The sequence below is a fragment of the Populus euphratica genome, unplaced genomic scaffold, assembly GCF_000495115.2.
Source record: "Populus euphratica unplaced genomic scaffold, PopEup_1.0 scaffold182.1, whole genome shotgun sequence".
Classification (NCBI taxonomy): Eukaryota; Viridiplantae; Streptophyta; class Magnoliopsida; order Malpighiales; family Salicaceae; genus Populus; species Populus euphratica.
Window position 1 is genome coordinate 407664 of NW_011500063.1, and position 18327 is coordinate 425990.

An 18327-nucleotide genomic window follows, 5' to 3' on the forward strand; every position below is an offset into this window, starting at 1 on the left:
GTAAAACTCAATGTTACTAAAGTATATTTGGTATGCTGATATATTATATTTTTTTTAAAATATTTTTCTTGAAATAATTAAATAATTTTTTATTTATATTTTCTTTTAACATCAACATATATTTTTAACACATTCAAACACAATTTTAAACATAAAATAAATAATGCTTGAACTCTATCTAACATGTGTAGTAAATCTAATAGCTTGTTTTGAATTTATTTTAAAATAAAATAAATAAAAATTAACTTGATTAAATATGAATGATCTAATAAATTAATTCTTAACTCAATTAATTTAATAAAAATTTGATTAGACTTTTAAAAAATTTAAAATGATAGATATATTTTTTTAAAAATCTCCTAACAATATTGATGTGATTGACCAATTAACCAATAACATATAAACCACATCTTAAACTAATTTCTAACTTGAATTAATTATTTATTTATTTATTTTTCACTCTTAGTTTTTTTGTCTTACTTGCGCCCCCACAACTAAAGTGCTTAAAAACAGTAATAAGTTTTTTTTTTTAATCAAGCAGCAACATAATTGCATGCGTACTATTATTTTCCTTCAAAATTTATTCTCAATAAGTTTTACACATAATCTTAAATTTTTATTACTAAATCTAAATGTATTTTTTGATTAAATTTTAAGCAAATTATTTAAATCCAAAGCAATATAAATTATTTTTATAATATTTTTAAAATTTCTAATATGAAAACAAACTGATTTATGAAAGAGGACCGCAGTCAATGATTAATTATTCAGAAAAAGTAATTTTTTCTGGTAAAAACAAAATACATATCATTAATATAATTATATATTGCACTGATAATTAAAATTATATAGATATATATATATAAACACACATATATAAGTATCTTATAAGCATAACCTGCATAACTTCCTTCCCTGTCTCTTACATCTTCCAATCACACCAGGTATCTTCTCCTCCTCTCTCTTGGATTTCTCTCGTTGCTGATACTAAAAGTGAAATATTTGGTGTATTAAGAGCCGTATATTTATACTTGTAAGTAATTAATCTCTGTGATTGGTGTGTATAGGTGGGTTAAACAGAGGAAGATCTCATGTACGTGCTGGTGGATCTTAATTATACACAAGATCATGATGGCCCTTGAAAGTAAAGGTATGTTTATGCTCTGTTTTGTCGTGTTTTCTCTTCTGGGTTTTTTTTTTCTGAATTTTGAATTTTTTTTAATCTATTTTGAGTGTTAGTTCAATTATATGTGCGTTTGTGTTATCTTGTTTTTTTGATGCAATAATATTTTTTGATTGATTCTCTATAATGGGTTTTGTTTATAATGGAGGACTGAATGGTAAAGATGGAGACTTGGGTGTTTTTTCAGTGTTGGTTACTTTGTGATCATCACTGCTGTGTCGTTTAGCTTTGAGGCATAACAAGGTTGGTGAATGTGTTGTGGTGTTGCTGAGGGACATGGTTGGAGTTTGAGGGTTTAGTTTTTGATTTGGTTGCTGGTGGAGTGATTGCTACCTGAATGTTTAGAAATTCTATTCGAGTGGAGGATATGTGATTTTATGTTTTGTGGAGATTTGGATGTCAGTGAGGAATTGTGTGAAATTTCAGGCGTATGAGGAATTTGAGACTCGAATTAAACACTTGAGTGGTGGTGTTCTGTGCATTTGTGTGACTTGAACTTTATTACTTGTTGAGTGGATGCACAATGTAGGTTTCCACATCTAGAGCCTAGGTTCAGAAAATGGTTTGGTGATTGTTGAATCGAAGAGTTTTGATCCTGGCCCTGGCATGGTCCTGTACCAGTTTAATCGTGATCCTGTCATGTGTTGCTTTAGGTGTGTACAATCGGTGCAGAGTTGCATGTGATTTTGGTATAAATGCTGCCATAACAGGTGTCTTGTGATTATAACTATATAGTAAATATAAAAGATTAGTGAAACAATCTGTTCTTTTAGCCATGAGGAATTTGGTTCAATGTGTATTTTTAGAGAAGAAAACATTATGTTAATTTATCTTCTCCAAAAACACTTGTCATTCTAAAGTGCTTAAAATATAAATTCTTTTGATGAGATGGTCTGATTGAGCAGGATCGTCAATCCCCTTAATAAATTGACCTTGATGAGGATTTTAAATGACATCCATGTTGAATCTAAGTTTTACCATTTGTTTTTTGTAGAGTAGCATTGAATAACATGAGATTGAAGGCTCATCTTTCACAATAATCAATAACACTTAAGGACATAACTCAACCTAGTCCCTCCATTTATCATCCTCACTTTCTAAGAATCATCAAGAAAGTATCAATTTACCTGATCATGGCCTTCTCAAAACCCAATTCTACAACTATGCCTGCTTACTTTTCCTTCTAATGTCATCCACCGACTAGCTAAAGTACATCCAATTTAGTTCCCAACTATAGAAGCATGAGCCTAATGTGTATACCTTGCAGATTTTATTAGCTCCTAAGTTAAAATTTTACACAGGCACATTAGTAAACTAAAAAGTCCAAAACCCTTGATAACAGGATATCTTGGGAATTAGTGTAATAAACATAAGTTTGTTCTCCTTCATGCAACCTCATTCAAATAAAATCCATTAAAAACCTTAATTGTTCATCCATGACAGTATTCCAATAATCCTAGTAAAACTTGCCAAACAAGGGGCCTTCTCTTTTGCCATCTTCACAATAGTTTGTTTCACCTCTTCCTCTCTAGCCAATTTTTCATTTCATGAGAGATAAACAGTTGAGACCACTTGAGACCTTGAAGCCTGCATGTCTCCATCTGTTAATCGGAAAATCACTTATCTGTGTCTTGATCTTATACTAGAAAGTTGGATTTGAAATCTGTGTGCCTACGCAAAATGACTTGTTTGTAAGAAACAACTTGGCCAAGCTACTAGTTGTAGCATGTCTAAAATGTGCACTTTGTATGTGATTTATGTTTGGTAGAAAGGAAAGACCTAGGTGTTTTAAATTCATATAATTGTGCTTTGGTATCTAGATGCATTCTTGTGGTTTGAATGATGAGCTAATTGATGCCATAACACTTAAAAGGAGTTATTTCTAGATCTCGTTTTTTTGTTGGCTATGATTAAGTAGGCTTTGGTTATCTATTATGTGGATTTTTTCTTTAGAAAGTGTGTCATGGGATGTATCTTTTACTTGGAATGCTAAAGATTGTGAGGTGTTCACTTGAAGGGCTATAAAATTGTGTACGAATAAGAGAATTTTTTCTGAACCTTGTTGTTTTGGCTAAACTAGAGGGGATGTACAAGGAAGCCTTCTGAGGGGAAGAGTTGCTTTTGACTTATTTTTAGGATTTAACTCTGCACGTTTGGTTTAAAAAGCCATCTATTGAAGATGTTTCTTTTATTATAGATTTGGCAGATCAATTTCTTGCAATCAAAGTTCTTAGTTTGTGGTTGGATTTCATTCCCTTGGTGTCCTCTAGTAAAGTTTTTGGTTATCTTAGAAGAAAGGAAAAGGTAGTCGAAAATGCTCATGTGACATGAGACATTTTCTTCAATATTCTTGGCATAATAATATTTATTGTACCATTTCATTAATGGTTAAGATTTTTAGGTTTTGAAGAGCTTAAGAAAAGTCCAATATGCAGTTGGTAAACAAGCATAACTTTTAATCTAACCACTGGATTGAGTTGAAATTTCAATAAAAGATTCTGAAGGCCTTGTTTCCCTTTGGGTTAAAATTTCATGATGATCGGAGATCGAGAAGGCCTTCAAATAAGGCTCGGAAGTTATTGTGCGAGATTATCTTTATTTACCTTGTATTTGGATTCTTTTTCCTATTTAGATTAGAACTTTTAATTTAATTACTATTCTAGTATTTAATAATCATAATGCTAGATGGATTCTATTAATTAGTTAAATTTTAATTTAGAATCCTTTTTTTATAAGGATTTTAGTTTCAAAACTAGTATAAATAAGGATGTCTAGTTTATTTGTGATAGAACATTCAAATTATAAGAGATTTTCTCCATTTCTCTATAGTGTTTATGGTGTTTATGGTTATAACCTTAGGGCTTGGGAACCCTAATTTCTATCCACACTATGCACTGCTTAAATTCTTATTAAAGCAGATTTACCTATCTGATGGATGGAGATGGTAACAAACTACCCCGCAATGCAGGAATGGAGGTCATCCGGGGCATTGTGCGGGCACAAAAGGCGGAAAATAATCAATTAGAGCAGTTTGTGGTAGGACTATCGCAGAATGTGGCAGCACTGTCTAAAGAACAGGTCCTTTAGTTGATGGAAAATGCGAAAAAGGATCATGAAGAGGAGAGAAATTTGCCTAGAGACTTACCTTGAGGCAGGTTGAACCTAAATCTATCCCTAAATTCAATGAGATTCCTTTCTATAATGAAAGATTTTCAAAGAAAAGATTTATTAATTGGTTAACAGAGTTAGAAGCCTACTTTTATTTCAACAAGATTCTTTATTATAAAAAAGTATGGCTTGTTGTAGACAAATTTTCTTGTGGTGCTAAAAAATGGTGGTTTGAAGTTCTAGAATATAGAACTTGTACTGGTAAGCCTTTAACTCCATTAATAGAAAGATTTGAGATGATCATTAATTTTGGAGTTTATACAAGATTTTGAGGAGATTTTATATTGGATAGATAAACATTATTTGCTTATGTTCATTGTGGAGTAGTTTGGTGAGAAACAAAATCTATGTTATCTAATTATGTTGTAGATAACCAAAATCTAAGTTATCTAATTATGTTGTAGATAACGTGACCAAAAAGGGTGTTGACAAACAGTTTCAATCTTTTGACCTTAAGTTTGAGAAGATAGTGGCTAGCAATGATATTTTAGTCAAGAATGAAGATCTTTCAAACAAAAAAATAGAGGACATGGTAATTTCTGACAATTCTCATATTATGAAAGATCATTTTGAAGTTTCTTTATATACAAAGTTGAAATATTGGAAGATGATGAGGAGGTCAAGTTTGAGGTAAGTGGACTTCATAGGAACAAAAAATTTAACATCACATCTTAATTTTTCTTTAGCATGTACGCATCATGAATTAAATTTTGAAGTTCATGGGTCAAATACATGCTACTTCATGAATATGTTGGCTACAATGCTATATTCAAATTATTTGTTTCTTTGGAGTGGAAGAGTTCAATTATTGACAAATAACTCAAGGGTGAGTTTTTTAGAAATAGAGGGGACTGATGTGGGAAAATTTCTTTAATATTCTTGACATAATAATGTATATTGTATTATTTCATTAATGGTTAAGATTTTTAGGTTTTGAGGAGTTTAAAGACATGGTTTTCTAAATCAAGCACAACTATTAATTCAATCGTTGGATCAAATTAAAATTTTGACAGGAGATTCTAAAAGTCTTGTTTCCTATTGGGTTAAAATTTCATGATGATCGGAGATTGGAAAGTCCTTCAAATAAGATCTGGAAGTTGCTACGCAAGATAGATTGTCTTTATTTACCCTATTGTATTTGGATTCTTTTTCTTATTTAGATTATGACTTCTAATTTAATTAGTGTTTTACTATTTAGGAATTCAATTGTAGATAGATTCTACTAGTTAGATGAATTTTAATTCGGAATACTTTTTCTATAAGGATTCTAGGTCTAGAGCTGGCATAATTAGGGCTATCTAGTTTATTTTTGTTAGAACATTCTGACTATTTGAACTTTTATGAAAATATCAGGGCTATCTACTTTTCCTATATACATGTTGTGTCATCACATCACTAGATATGAAGGTGCAGATTATCTACAAAGGCTTTGCTTCAGTATGCAAGGAATATATGCAGTTCCCTATCCATGTAGCAGCATTTTTTTTTGTATTCTTTTTTATGCAATCCCCTTTTGGGGCCTTATGTATTTGCATATGATGTGCCACCTTTTCTTTCTCGATACATTATTACTTGGAGTCTTTCCCAGGATTTACGCACTTGGCAGCCCTTGCTTGTTTTACTGTTTATCAGGATAGTTAAATATGGTTGATGATACCAGATTATCAAAATTAAATTGTCTCAAGTGTTCTGTTTTTCATTTCTTCTTACCAGAAACTATGCAAAGGAGCTGTGAGGCCTCCTTAAAATGCCTCCAAATCAAGGGATTCCCTTGTGGGAATTCCTTTGAAGGGTTTCCTGAGTTTAAAGAAGAAATTGGTGCTCACCCAGGCAGGGATGCTGTTGAACCAGTTCACTCACTAAGCAGTGAGTTTCTTGAACTTCCAAGTGAATTTCACAACAAACCTGCCTACCATCATGATTTTGGCTCATGGCCGACCTTTTATCCGGACTCTCAAAAAATGCAGCAGCACCAAATGAATTGTTTTGAGAGCCAGTTTTATCCCTTTCCTCTGGAGACTCGATTTCATTATGCTCCTTTCAGTATGTTTTCTCAAGGTTATCCATTTGAGATCCAGTTCCAAGATTTTCAATATTTTGTGGTCATAGATTTTGAGGCTACTTGCGACAAGGAAAGAAATCCTCATCCACAAGAGATAATTGAGTTTCCATCTGTCATTGTGAGCAGTGTAACTGGTCAACTAGAAGCTTGTTTTCAGACATATGTGCGGCCAACTTGCAATCAGCTCCTGAGTGATTTCTGCAAGGATCTGACTGGTATCCAGCAAATCCAGGTTAGCTTGGAATTCCTTACCTTTTAGAAAAGAGTAATAAGTATGTATCTCTTGGAATGTTGTGAGTGGTGTTCAATTTACTTTGTACTAGGTTTGGCAGACTGACTTTCCCTTTAAAAGCGTAAATAGTGTGCAATGAAATTTTTTAGTTTACTTTAGGAGTAATTACCAATTCTTCATGAAGAGAGGGATAAACATAATGGAGAGATAGAAAAATTGCTTTGGAACCCTTAAAAGATGATTTTTTTTATTTCCACATACACAAACATTTTTTTACGTACTCCCTCTGCTTTCTATCTCTTCCTTGTATCTACCACTCTCTTCATGGAGCAAGTATTGCTAGTTACTCCAGGAGTAATATAAAATTTCTCAGGTGCAACTTCCATTTGGTCTACTTATTCAGTAGTGGGGTATTGATTCCATGCCAAATACAAAGCAATCTGTGGTTTCAACATTGTCAGGGGCTGGTTTCACTGGGCTTGGCATAGAATGAAAGTTGGATATGGACTGAAACAATTGTCCCAAGTTGGAATGTTGTCATAAAAGAATGTTCTATGACAATGCGATATAAACACTAGTACTTTTAGGCTCATTGAAGTCTTCTTTTTCGTCTCAAATCGATATTGAAGCATTTTATTGTGCTTGAAAAGAGCAATGAAGCACACAAGGTATGAAGGGACATTGTGGATTGGTAGAAGTTAGTGGCAAGTGCTGTCCTTTTTTTCTCAGGTTTTGCAATATGAGTCATTTCTTTGCTTTTCTGCAAGCTGGCCATACTTTTTAACGTTTTCCTACCTCAACTAGTTTCTTAGAATTAGCTTTATGTTAATCTCTCTTGCCTAACTTTTTTGATGAACTTCATTTGACCTCTATCTTATTCTTGTATTTCTGTGTGGTTCCAGGTGGACAGAGGTGTTACTCTTAGTGAGGCACTCCTCAGGCATGATAAATGGCTTGAGAATAAAGGGATAAAAAACACCAAATTTGCTGTGGTGACATGGTCGAACTGGGATTGTCGAGTGATGTTGGAATCTGAGTGCCGATTCAAGAAGATCAGGAAGCCTCCTTATTTTAACCGGTAAATGATATATTAGCCTTTTGATTAAAAACCTTCCCATTATAAATGTATTAATCTTCTGCGCTAGCTATTTTTCATTGTGAATAAACTGGAATTCTGTTGCATTTATTTTTTGGCAGACATGTTGAAAGTCGTTAACATGATTTCAATTTTTTTTTAACATTTTCCAGATGGATCAACTTAAAAGTTCCTTTCCGTGACATATTTGGTGGTGCAAGATGTCTGAAGGAGGCTGTTGAGATGGCAGGCCTACACTGGCAGGGCCGTGCTCACTGTGGGCTGGATGATGCCAAAAATACCGCTCGTCTGCTTGCTCTACTTATGCGCCGGGGCATCAGATTCTCTATCACCAACTCACTGATGTGGCAGACAACTGACAGTTCATTGTCATGCAAGCAGTCCGCTGAGAACCTGTCCCTTGCACCACACCAGCCTCGTAAGCTTAAGGAAATTCATATTCCTGTTTTCCCATATCACCCCTTCTGTTTCTGTGGTGTGAAGAGCAGCAAAGGAATGGTTCGAAAGCCTGGACCGAAGCAAGGTAGCCTGTTCTTTGGTTGTGGCAACTGGACTGCCACTAGAGGTGCACGCTGTCATTACTTTGAATGGGCATCTCCCTGACAAAGATTATGGAAAACCTGTTTAGGTTTCCTCTCCGCATCCTATAGTCTATCAGGATGTACTATGTAGAAAAAAATGACAAAAGAAAAAAAAAGAGATGGAAAGGAAGGTAGTTGGCTTAATTCTATCATTTGTCTCCTAGTGAACAAAATTTAAATAGTTGGCTTAATTCTTGGAGAGTTTGGGAAAACATTAAAGTGGTAGGGGAGCTACAATTTGTAAAGCTGACTTTCTTGTTGACTGGAGAACAAATGTTGGATGGCTAGTTAGGATGATGCATTTGACATGCATGGACATGCTAAGTTATCTTTATGATAAATAACCTGTGAGACGGGGACAATTCGGTTTCCTATGCATATCTAATGAGAGTGGATAGAGTTGCTTGTCCCAATTTCTGACTCCGTGTTTTTACTTGTTTTCGAGAATTTCTTTGGGCTTTATCTGGGGTTTTGATGGTTAAAATAGGTCTGTTGAATAAGTACTATCATTCTAGCAATCAAGCATTAAGACATTTTGAATGGAACGGGAACGAACGAGGAAACAGGAAAGGTGCTCTTCTTCTTTTCATTATGCTTCAAATCATGCTACAATTTTATTTTTCCCCCCAGTAACAACTACATCCTGCAAAATTTATTCTCAATGAATAAATTGTTATATATCTTAGATTTCTAAAACCGTGGTTGAAACTAATTCCTCATCCAAAATTAGGAGGCACTAATTTATTTTCTTTATTTTCTACCAAGGAAGAAAATACAATTTAAGTGATCAAATAATTGATCGGAATCGTGTCCCTGGTATAAGAAGGCAGCCTTTGTTTCGGCCAGGTTGGTGAGTTTGATCCAATGACTTGGCCGAGCCAGGTGCAAATCCGCGAAACATCGAGTTTACACTATGAGTTCACTTTCAAAGTTGAGTTTTATGTTAGTGTGTGCATTTGTATTAAAGAAAGGGGGATGCAAGCTGGTTATCCTAAACTTCAGATAGGGCATAATGCGTGCTTCTACATAACATTTAGAGCAAGAAGGGATCTCATCTCATGGCATTTGTCATGGGGTTAATTTTTCATCTCAGAGACCTCGCGCGACAGTCTAGCCTCGTTAGGCTCAGCCTTCCCCCACCTATTTACTTGTGTTTGCTAACAACTGAGTGTTTCTCTCATCAAGAGGTTTCCCACACTCTCCCCCGTTACATGGACAAGCAAAATACATAAGTGAAGGTGCACAAAACCTAGCACACAAGATATTGCAGGAAAACATTTCCAACCTTCATTCTTCTCGTCAACAAAAGATATAAAAGTCTATTAGTGTGTGTGCCATGCACAAGTGTTCTACTGCCTTCCAGAACATTGCATGCAACACCCTATGTACAGCCTATTACATGGAATAATAGAACATAACTACCTCCCTAGACATGAGCCATGTTTTGGTTAGTTTAGCCTCTCGAAAAACTGCCAATGACTCCCGATAACTGCCCGCAACTGTTGCTTCTTCCATAGCCTGCCACCTAACAAGCTAGCTATCCCTTTTACCAACTCCCACATTGTTAGCATAGGTGTCTGCATGCCTTGGATTGTCTATCGTCCAAGTCATGATTCTTGTCGAACATCAACCCATATCCTGCCGAATCTGCCACGCACGTTGCCATTGCCTATGCGTGCTGCCATTCATGCCAATAGCGTATTTCATTTAGTCATGGACTATCTATCGCCTAGACGTATCATTTGCCCTTGGTACCGATTTTGTCGTTGCTGCTAAATTCCTTGACATTACCGATCTCTTAGTGCTGCTGAATTCAACACCATCCATTGTGTCCTTCCAACACTGTTTTATCGAGCCTTGGACAATTTATCGTCCAAGTCTCCAGCTCTCGTCATCTTACTGCTGCTAACTATTGCGTGCTGCTGCACACGCATATTGCTGATTTTCACTATTATCACGCGGGTTGCCACCCTGCAACTACTGTCCATCAACACTTTTGTCAACCTATACCTTCATGAATTTAACCCTGTAACAGCATCTATTTTATAGTCGAAGTTAAGGATATTTCGGACATAGAGTTTGTTATTATGACTGGTACTTGTTTGATGGTTTCGTTGGCTTTGGTAAACGAGTGTTTGTCGGAAAAGAAGACAATTAAATTGACCAAGTCAAAGGCTCCTTGAATAATTCCAACTCTTTGAGATAAAATAAAATAACATCAATGACTGTTGACAAAAGGCACATATCAAAGAGATACCACAGCAAGAAGAGCAATGAAAATGAGGCAAAGATGGGTGTGGATGTTGGCGGCGACTTCGGCTTTGGTTGACAAGTGGTGCCATTGTCATGGTTGTTTGAAGGAAGAGATGATTAGCCTCTTGGAGATCAAAGCTTGGATCAATCATCCAAATGATATTTCCTTGTTCTACATACAAGCAACACAATAATGAGGATTCTGATCTGCAGATGGGACGAGTGATCGAGCATTCAATTTTGATACATGATATATTTTAAGAAAATAGATTTTTTTAGTTAATTTTGTTTCTTTTTAATTTTTATTTTCTCATTTGGTATTATGATACTTTTAGTTTTCTTTTTTCTATTTGAATATAATATTTTTTCAGTTTATTTTTTAACATTTGGTATTATTATGTGTTAAAGAGTAATATAAAAAAATAGCATCGAGACCTCACCTTCTAATTTAAACTTTTGGATTTAAATGATTTTTTAACAAGGTATTAGAACCTTGTTAACTTAACGATTGTGAGTTCGAATTTCATCACTCTCATTCTAATTAATAAAATCAAGCACAAGATACTGTGGACTTGTGCTAGTTTTAAGGCCAAAAGATTTTCACTTGAAAGTGTATACTAGAGAATAATAAGAAAATATTTTTAAAAAATCACCTAATAGCTTAAACTTTTAGGCTGAAATGATTCTTTAACACTACTTCATTCTCCATTCTTATTAATAAAATTAAGCATAAGGTAGTATAAGTCAATACAAGTTTAAAGCCCAAAAGATTTTTAATTGAGATGATATATTATAGAGTAATATAAAAAACTATTATTGAGACCTCACTTAATAACTTAGAGCCTATTTAATATTGTGGTAGCAGTTATTTTTTAAAATATTTTTTGCTTGAAAATACATCGAAATAATATTTTTTATTTTAAAAAAATTATTTTTGATATTAGCACCAATTTTTTTTGACAAACACCCAAAAAATTAATCCGAAGAATTTTTTTTTCAAAAAAACTTCTAAAATGTCAAAACAAACAAGATTTTAAACCTTTGAGTTAATAAGACTATTTGACTTTATGATTTTGTACTTTTTCTTTTTTTATATAAAGAGTTGTAATAGCTTTTGACAAATGCAGATATAGAGGAATAAAAGAAGGTATTTTGAGAGTCTTTCTATATTTATGGTGTTATTGGTCTTTGAAAATTTTGACATGTAATAAATCTATTTTCTTTCACTTATATTTGCATCAATTAGTATTAGAACATAATGATCTTTGATGATTATTTGCTCTGTTGTGTTCTGCAAAACAATCATGGCTAGAAAAAGTTGCAAAACATGATGAGCTTATATAAAAAGGAATGAGGATGTTTCCCTAAAAAAAAAAAAAAATCCAAAAACTAGTGTGTTATTTTCATCTATATTAATTGTTGTAATTCAAAATCTTAGAGGTGAGATCTATGATGAAATGACTTTTACAAAGATATTATGTTAAGAATCCACAATAGGATAGCCTGCACAAATTAATTAAAGCATGCATTATGTTAAGAAACCATGATGATGTGGTCCACACAAATGTCTTAGGAATCCATGATGTGGTGGCTCATTAAGAGAAAGATATTCTTGATGGAGGACAATTTGCCATTGAAAACTAAATTACTTGAGGGGCAAGTTTGTTCTAACTTGGGGAGATTGAAATAAGAGCTTTATTAGGAAAACAATTTTTTTTCTAGTTAATTTTATATCTTCCTATTTTTATTCTCATATTCTTTATTATGATATTTTTCTAGTTTTTTTTCTATATAAACGGTTGTGTTTAGTAAATGGAGACATGAAAAAAATTAAATTAACTATTTTGAGAGTTTTTCTCTATATTTATGATGTTATTAGTTTTTGAGGGTTTTAACTTATAATAAATCCCCCTTATCTATCACTCTTGTCCACGTCAAATTTGCAAAGGATTTGACATTGGGGGATTTGTATCTCAATGCATCCTTGTTTTTGCCTTTCAAAGAATGGAAGAGTGTTAACTTATTTTTTAAAATAATTTATTTGGTTGCTCTGAGAATCAAGGTTTCATATCTTCTATTCTCATATTTCAAATTGTCGATGTACATGTTGTAAACTTTGTACTGATAAATGGATGGTATATGTTGTTATAAGTTGGGTAGTCTCACCATCAAAGTTGAGAGAACTAGAGGTCCTTACTATAAATTAAATGACAATAATTTTTCATGTCTGAGGAGGCTTTCATCTGTTAGAAATTGTTAGGACATTCCAAAAATCAAACTCACACAAGTTTATGTGGTCCGACAACTTACCTACTCTACAGAGCTATTAGTTTGTATTAATCAATCAAAGAAACAATATAAATAAAGAGGAGGAGAAACTCTGCTCAACTCAACTCTACTAACTTTAGCTCTCTCTTTTCTTCTGCTTTCTGTGCTCTCAATGTTCTCTTCTTATGTAGCTCTTTATTGAATATGTGTACACACACACACACACACACTAAGTTGGGTGCAAAGGCCATAAATCATGCCATGACTCATGCCTTAAACTTAGTCTCCATTATGTGCTAAGTGGGAGACTAGTTATTCCCACTTGTACATGGTAGAGGTGGGACATTGTTTATCTCCATTTTGCTAACAATCTCTCACTTGGAGACAAATAATAAAATTATCTTTTATCCTTTAAGACCAATCAAAGTTTTACCTAACTTCAGTTTATCAAGTATAACTCTTTTGGTTAACATGTCAGTTGGATTCTTACTTCTATAGACCTTTTCTAACATTAGTTGCTCATCATCTAGCAATTGTCGGATGAAGTGATATTTGATTTGAATATGCTCAGTCCTGGAGTGAAATGTTGGATTTTTGGTAAGGAAGATTGCACTCTGACTGTCTCTATACAAAGTACCATTTCCATTCATCTTGTCTAATTTTTTTAGGAAACTCTGCAACCATACTATCTTTTTTATATATTTTGAGACTACAACATATTTAGCTTTTGTTGTTGGAAGAGCGATGATTTTTTGCAAGGTAGAACTCTAGGAAATAACAGTGCCTCCTAGAGTATATACATATCTTGTAGTGCCCTTTCTACTATCAACATCTCCTACTAGATCAACATCTACAAAATCTTTAAGTTTCAAACCACTAGCTATGAAGGTAAGACAAATCTCCAAGGAACCTTTTAAATATCTTATGATCCATTTTATCGTGTCCTAATGCTGCTTTCCAGGATTGCTTATATACCGGTTTACAACTCCCACTACATACTATCTTTTTTTATATATTCTGAGACTGCAACATATTTAGCTTTTGTTGTTGGAAGAGCCATGATTTTTTACAAGGTAGAACTCTAAGAAATAGCAGTGCCTCCTAGAGTATATACATATCCTGCAATGCTCTTTCTACTATCAACATCTCCTACTAGATCAACATCTACAAAATCTTTAAGTTTCAAACCACCAACTATGAAGGTAAGACAAGTCTCTAAGGAACCTTTTAAATATCTTATGATCCATTTTATCGTGTCCTAATGCTACTTTCCAGGATTGCTCATATACCGACTTACAACTCCCACTACATGGGTAATGTTTGTTTGGTACTATCATAACATACATCAAAGAGCTGATAGCTAAGGTGTATGGAATCTTATCCATGTATCCATATTCTAGCTTAGTTTTTGGTGACTGGTCTTTGCTTAACTTGAAATGATTCCTCAAAGGTGTACTTACTGGTTTAGCATTATCCATATTAAACCTGTTGAGAACTTTCTTAACATGCTCTGTTTGTGAAAGCTTTAACATGCCTTTGTCTTTATCGCTAATGATTCTCATGCCAAGTATTGGTTTAACAGCTTCTAGGTCCTTCTTTTCAAACTATTTTGACAATTTTTGTTTCAACTTGTTAATCTCTTTAATGCTGGATCGTGCAATCAACATATCATTTACATATAATAGTAGAATGATGTAGGAGTTGTCAAAATGTTTGACAAAGCAATAATGATCAACTTGACATCTTGTGTACCTCGAACTATATATGAAGTTGTCAAACTTTTTGTATCACTGTTTTGGAGCTTGCTTTAAATCGTATAAGCTTTTCTTTAACTTGTAGACTTGGTTCTCCTTTCCTTGTATTGTAAACCCCTTTGGTTGTTACATATAAATGTCTTCTTCCAAGTCACCATGAAAAAAATGTTATTTTTACATCTAGTTGTTCAAGATGTAAATTTTCTACAGCTACTATCCCTAGAACAACTTTGATTGTTGTGAGCTTCACAACTGAGAAAATATCTTAGAGTAGTCAATCTTTTTTGTTTATTGAAACCCTTTTACAACAAGTCTTATCTTAAACCATTTACTTCCATAATTCTTAGTCTTTACTATGTAAACCCACTTATTTTGCAAAGCTTTCTTTCCTTCAAATAGTGTGCTTAACTCTCAAGTCTTGTTCTTCAACAAAGAATCCATCTCATCCTTTATGGCTAACTCCTACTTGATTGAGTTTTCATCTTGTAATGATTCTTCATAAGTTTGCAGTTTACCACCATCTGTCAGTAAAATATAATTTAGTAAAAGTGTGAACTATTGTGGAGGCTTTACAGTCCTTGAAGACTTGTGAACATAAATAATAGGTTCACTTGGCTCTGTATCTTCCTATGTAGTAGTTGATACAAATGTGCTTGAATATTCTTATAAAGACTTTTGATTTTTGTTCTACTCTGTAATATCAGAAAGCCTTTCTAATCTTATGAATTTAGATTTTTGTTGATTTGTATCTGAATCAGCCATATTTGTTTCTACACTTGATCTGTCTTTGTACAAAACTTTCTCATTAAAGATCACGTTCCTGCTTCTGATAATCTTTCTATTCTGATCATCCTAGAATCAAAATCCAAATTCTTCATCCCTATAACCAATGAAGAAACATTTCTTAGATTTGACATCTAGCTTGTTATGAGCATCAAAATCTATATGAACATAGGAAACACACCTAAAGACCTTTAAATGAGAGAGTACTTTTTTTCCTCTCCATTGTACTTCTTTTCCTCTCTATACTTTTTCGGGTAATCTAAACTCCAAAGGAGCTGATGGTCCTCGGTTGATCAAGTAAACTATAGTATGAACTACATCGGCCTAAAATGTTTGAGGTAACCTTGAATGCAACCTCATACTTTTAGCTCGTTCATTGATGGTCCTGTTCATATTTTCAATAATTCCATTCTGTTGTGGTGTCCCTGGAATGGTCTTTTCCATTCTGATACCATTGATAGTGCAATACTCTTTGAAACCTCCATCAATGTATTCTCCTCCATTATCAAATCTCAAGCATTTCAGCTTTAAACCTGATTCAGTGCATTCTCTTCCATTATCAAATCTCAAGTATTTTAGCTTTAAACCTAATTCAGTATCAATCATAAATTTCCATTTTTTTAATGTTTCAAACACATCATATTTATTTTTCAAAAAGTAGACCATACCTTCTTACTGAAATCATCAATTAAAGTCATATAATACCAAGAACCTCCAAGAGATGCCACTGGAGAAGGTCTCTATAAATCTGTGTATACCAGTTCTAGCTTTCTTGGTCTTAAGGTCTTGCCAACTTTTAAGAAACTGAGCTTCTTTTGTTTTCCAAGAATTCAACTTTCACAAATGTCCAGATTAACATTTTTTTTTAACTCTAGCAACTTTTCCTTTGATTGAAGTATCTTCATCCCCTTTTGACTCATATGACAAGTCTATAGTGCTATAGTTGTGTTTGATTTTCTATTTTAGTAAAGGCAATAATGCCTGCAAATCTTGTGGTCATATACAGGTTATCAGTTTTCTTTTTATGAGCTAAAACCATTGCTCTCTTTGATACTTTCCACATACCTCTAGAAAAAAGGATTGAATGACTGTTATCATCAAGCTGTCCAATAAGATTAGTTTGTTCTTTAATCTAGGAACATGTCTTATATTTTATAAGTTCCATATAATCCATTCATTATCTTGATTTGTACATCTCCTATGCCCATGATATTCATTGGTTGTCCATTGGCCAGATAGACGACACCATGATCTCTAGTGACATAGTTTTGCATCATTTCATGGTGTGGTGTATAGTGAAATTAAGCACTAGAATAAAAAATCCAATCATCAATTAGGCTTTGTACAACAAGAATCAAAGTATCTTGTACCTTATCTGTGGTAGCATTCGTAGAGTTACCTTTAGGTTTTTTTAGTTTTGTGCAACTCCTCATGTAATGACCAAGTTTGCTATAATTCCAGCTTTCAACATGCTTTCTAGGTTCAGACTTGCTTTTACTTTTGATTTGTCTTTGGATAAGCCTTTATCTTGTCTCCTCCCTCGAGTGTTGATGTTAAGAGTTGAACCTGAACTTGAACTTTCACCTGAGTCTTTCCTTTGTACTTCTTTAGCCAAAATAAAATCTCGGATATCATCATATTTTAGTTTGGATTTTTCGGTTGAGTTACTCATAACTGTTCTCATACCTTCCCAATTGCTTGGAAGTGATAAGTGCGTGAATCTCATCATCAAACTCAATCTCAATAGGTGATAATTGATTTGTAATGGCATTAAAGTTGTTGAGATGTTATGTAACATAGGTGTCTTCTGTCATCTTTAGGTTAAATAACTTCTTCATCATATGCACTTTATTATTTGATAAGGGCTTCTGATACATCCCAGACAAGGCTTCCATTAATTTTGCAGTGGATTTTTCTTTTGTAATATTGTGAGCAACTCTTCTTGATAAGGATAGCCTGATAATGTCCAAAACCTGTCTATCAAGAATTAGCCAATCTTATTCTTGCATATTCTCTGGATTGCTTCCCAATAAAGGCGGAAGAAGTTTCTTTCTATATAGATAGTCTTCAATTTGTATTTTATAATATCCAAAATCTATCCCATCAAATTTTTCAATTCCAGCAGCTTTTACTTCATTTTCCATTTTCACTAACTTTAGAGTTAGAATTTGCTAAATCGGAGTTCATGATTGTGTCTGGAATGGCTAAAAATATTGGAAACATCTCTGAAATAACCCAAATCAGACTTCAGACGGCTCAGATCTGATCAATTAAATTTTAAACCAATGGATAATGCAGATGAAGACGCGTGTCAATTGAAATAGTGCCTGCGTTGCACCAGATCAAAACTCAAGATGATGACGTGGCGTGATAAAGTGGCACACAGTAAGCAACATGGGCCCACAACTAATGACGTGACAGATCCACGTGGAATTTCAAGCTGACATGGCAGGTGACGTGGAAGGTGACTGTGCAGAATTACTACTGTGGTTGTTAACTAACTGATGACGTGGTGGGTCAACCCGGTTTAATTATAGGTATTCAGCCGAAGAAGGAGCATATGGCGTATTGGTGTGCATAGGCAGTCTTGATGTTGGCGTGTGTTAGTGCGTGCGGGCATGCAGGATGACACGACTAAAAGATTGATGTCTTCACCCAAGTGCAGGAGTGTCGAAGTAATAAATAACCCGGCAAGACCGGGGTCGAACCACAGGGAGGTTATTTGTACAAATTATAAATAACAATAATACAACAATAATAACAATAACAATAACAACAACAACAACAACAATAATAACAACAACAACAACAATAATAATAATAATAATAATAATAGTAGTAGTAGTAGTAGTAGTAGTAGTAGTAGTAGTAGTAGTAGTAGTAGTAGTAATAATAATAATAATAATAGTAGTAATAATAATAATAATAATAAATAAAGAGAAGAAGA

General features: G+C 33.8%; 1 protein-coding gene across 1 annotated transcript; it reads left to right on the plus strand.

Moving 5' to 3' along the window:
• Positions 1–857: 857 nt before the first annotated feature.
• On the plus strand, positions 858–8735 carry LOC105108129 (uncharacterized). Its single transcript, XM_011002321.1, has 5 exons — positions 858–944; positions 1068–1150; positions 6065–6645; positions 7548–7723; positions 7894–8735. The coding sequence occupies exons 2-5, from the start codon at positions 1129–1131 to the stop codon at positions 8342–8344; spliced, it is 1230 nt and encodes a 409-aa protein (XP_011000623.1). The 5' UTR covers positions 858–944; positions 1068–1128; the 3' UTR covers positions 8345–8735.
• The last annotated feature ends 9592 nt before the right edge of the window (positions 8736–18327 follow it).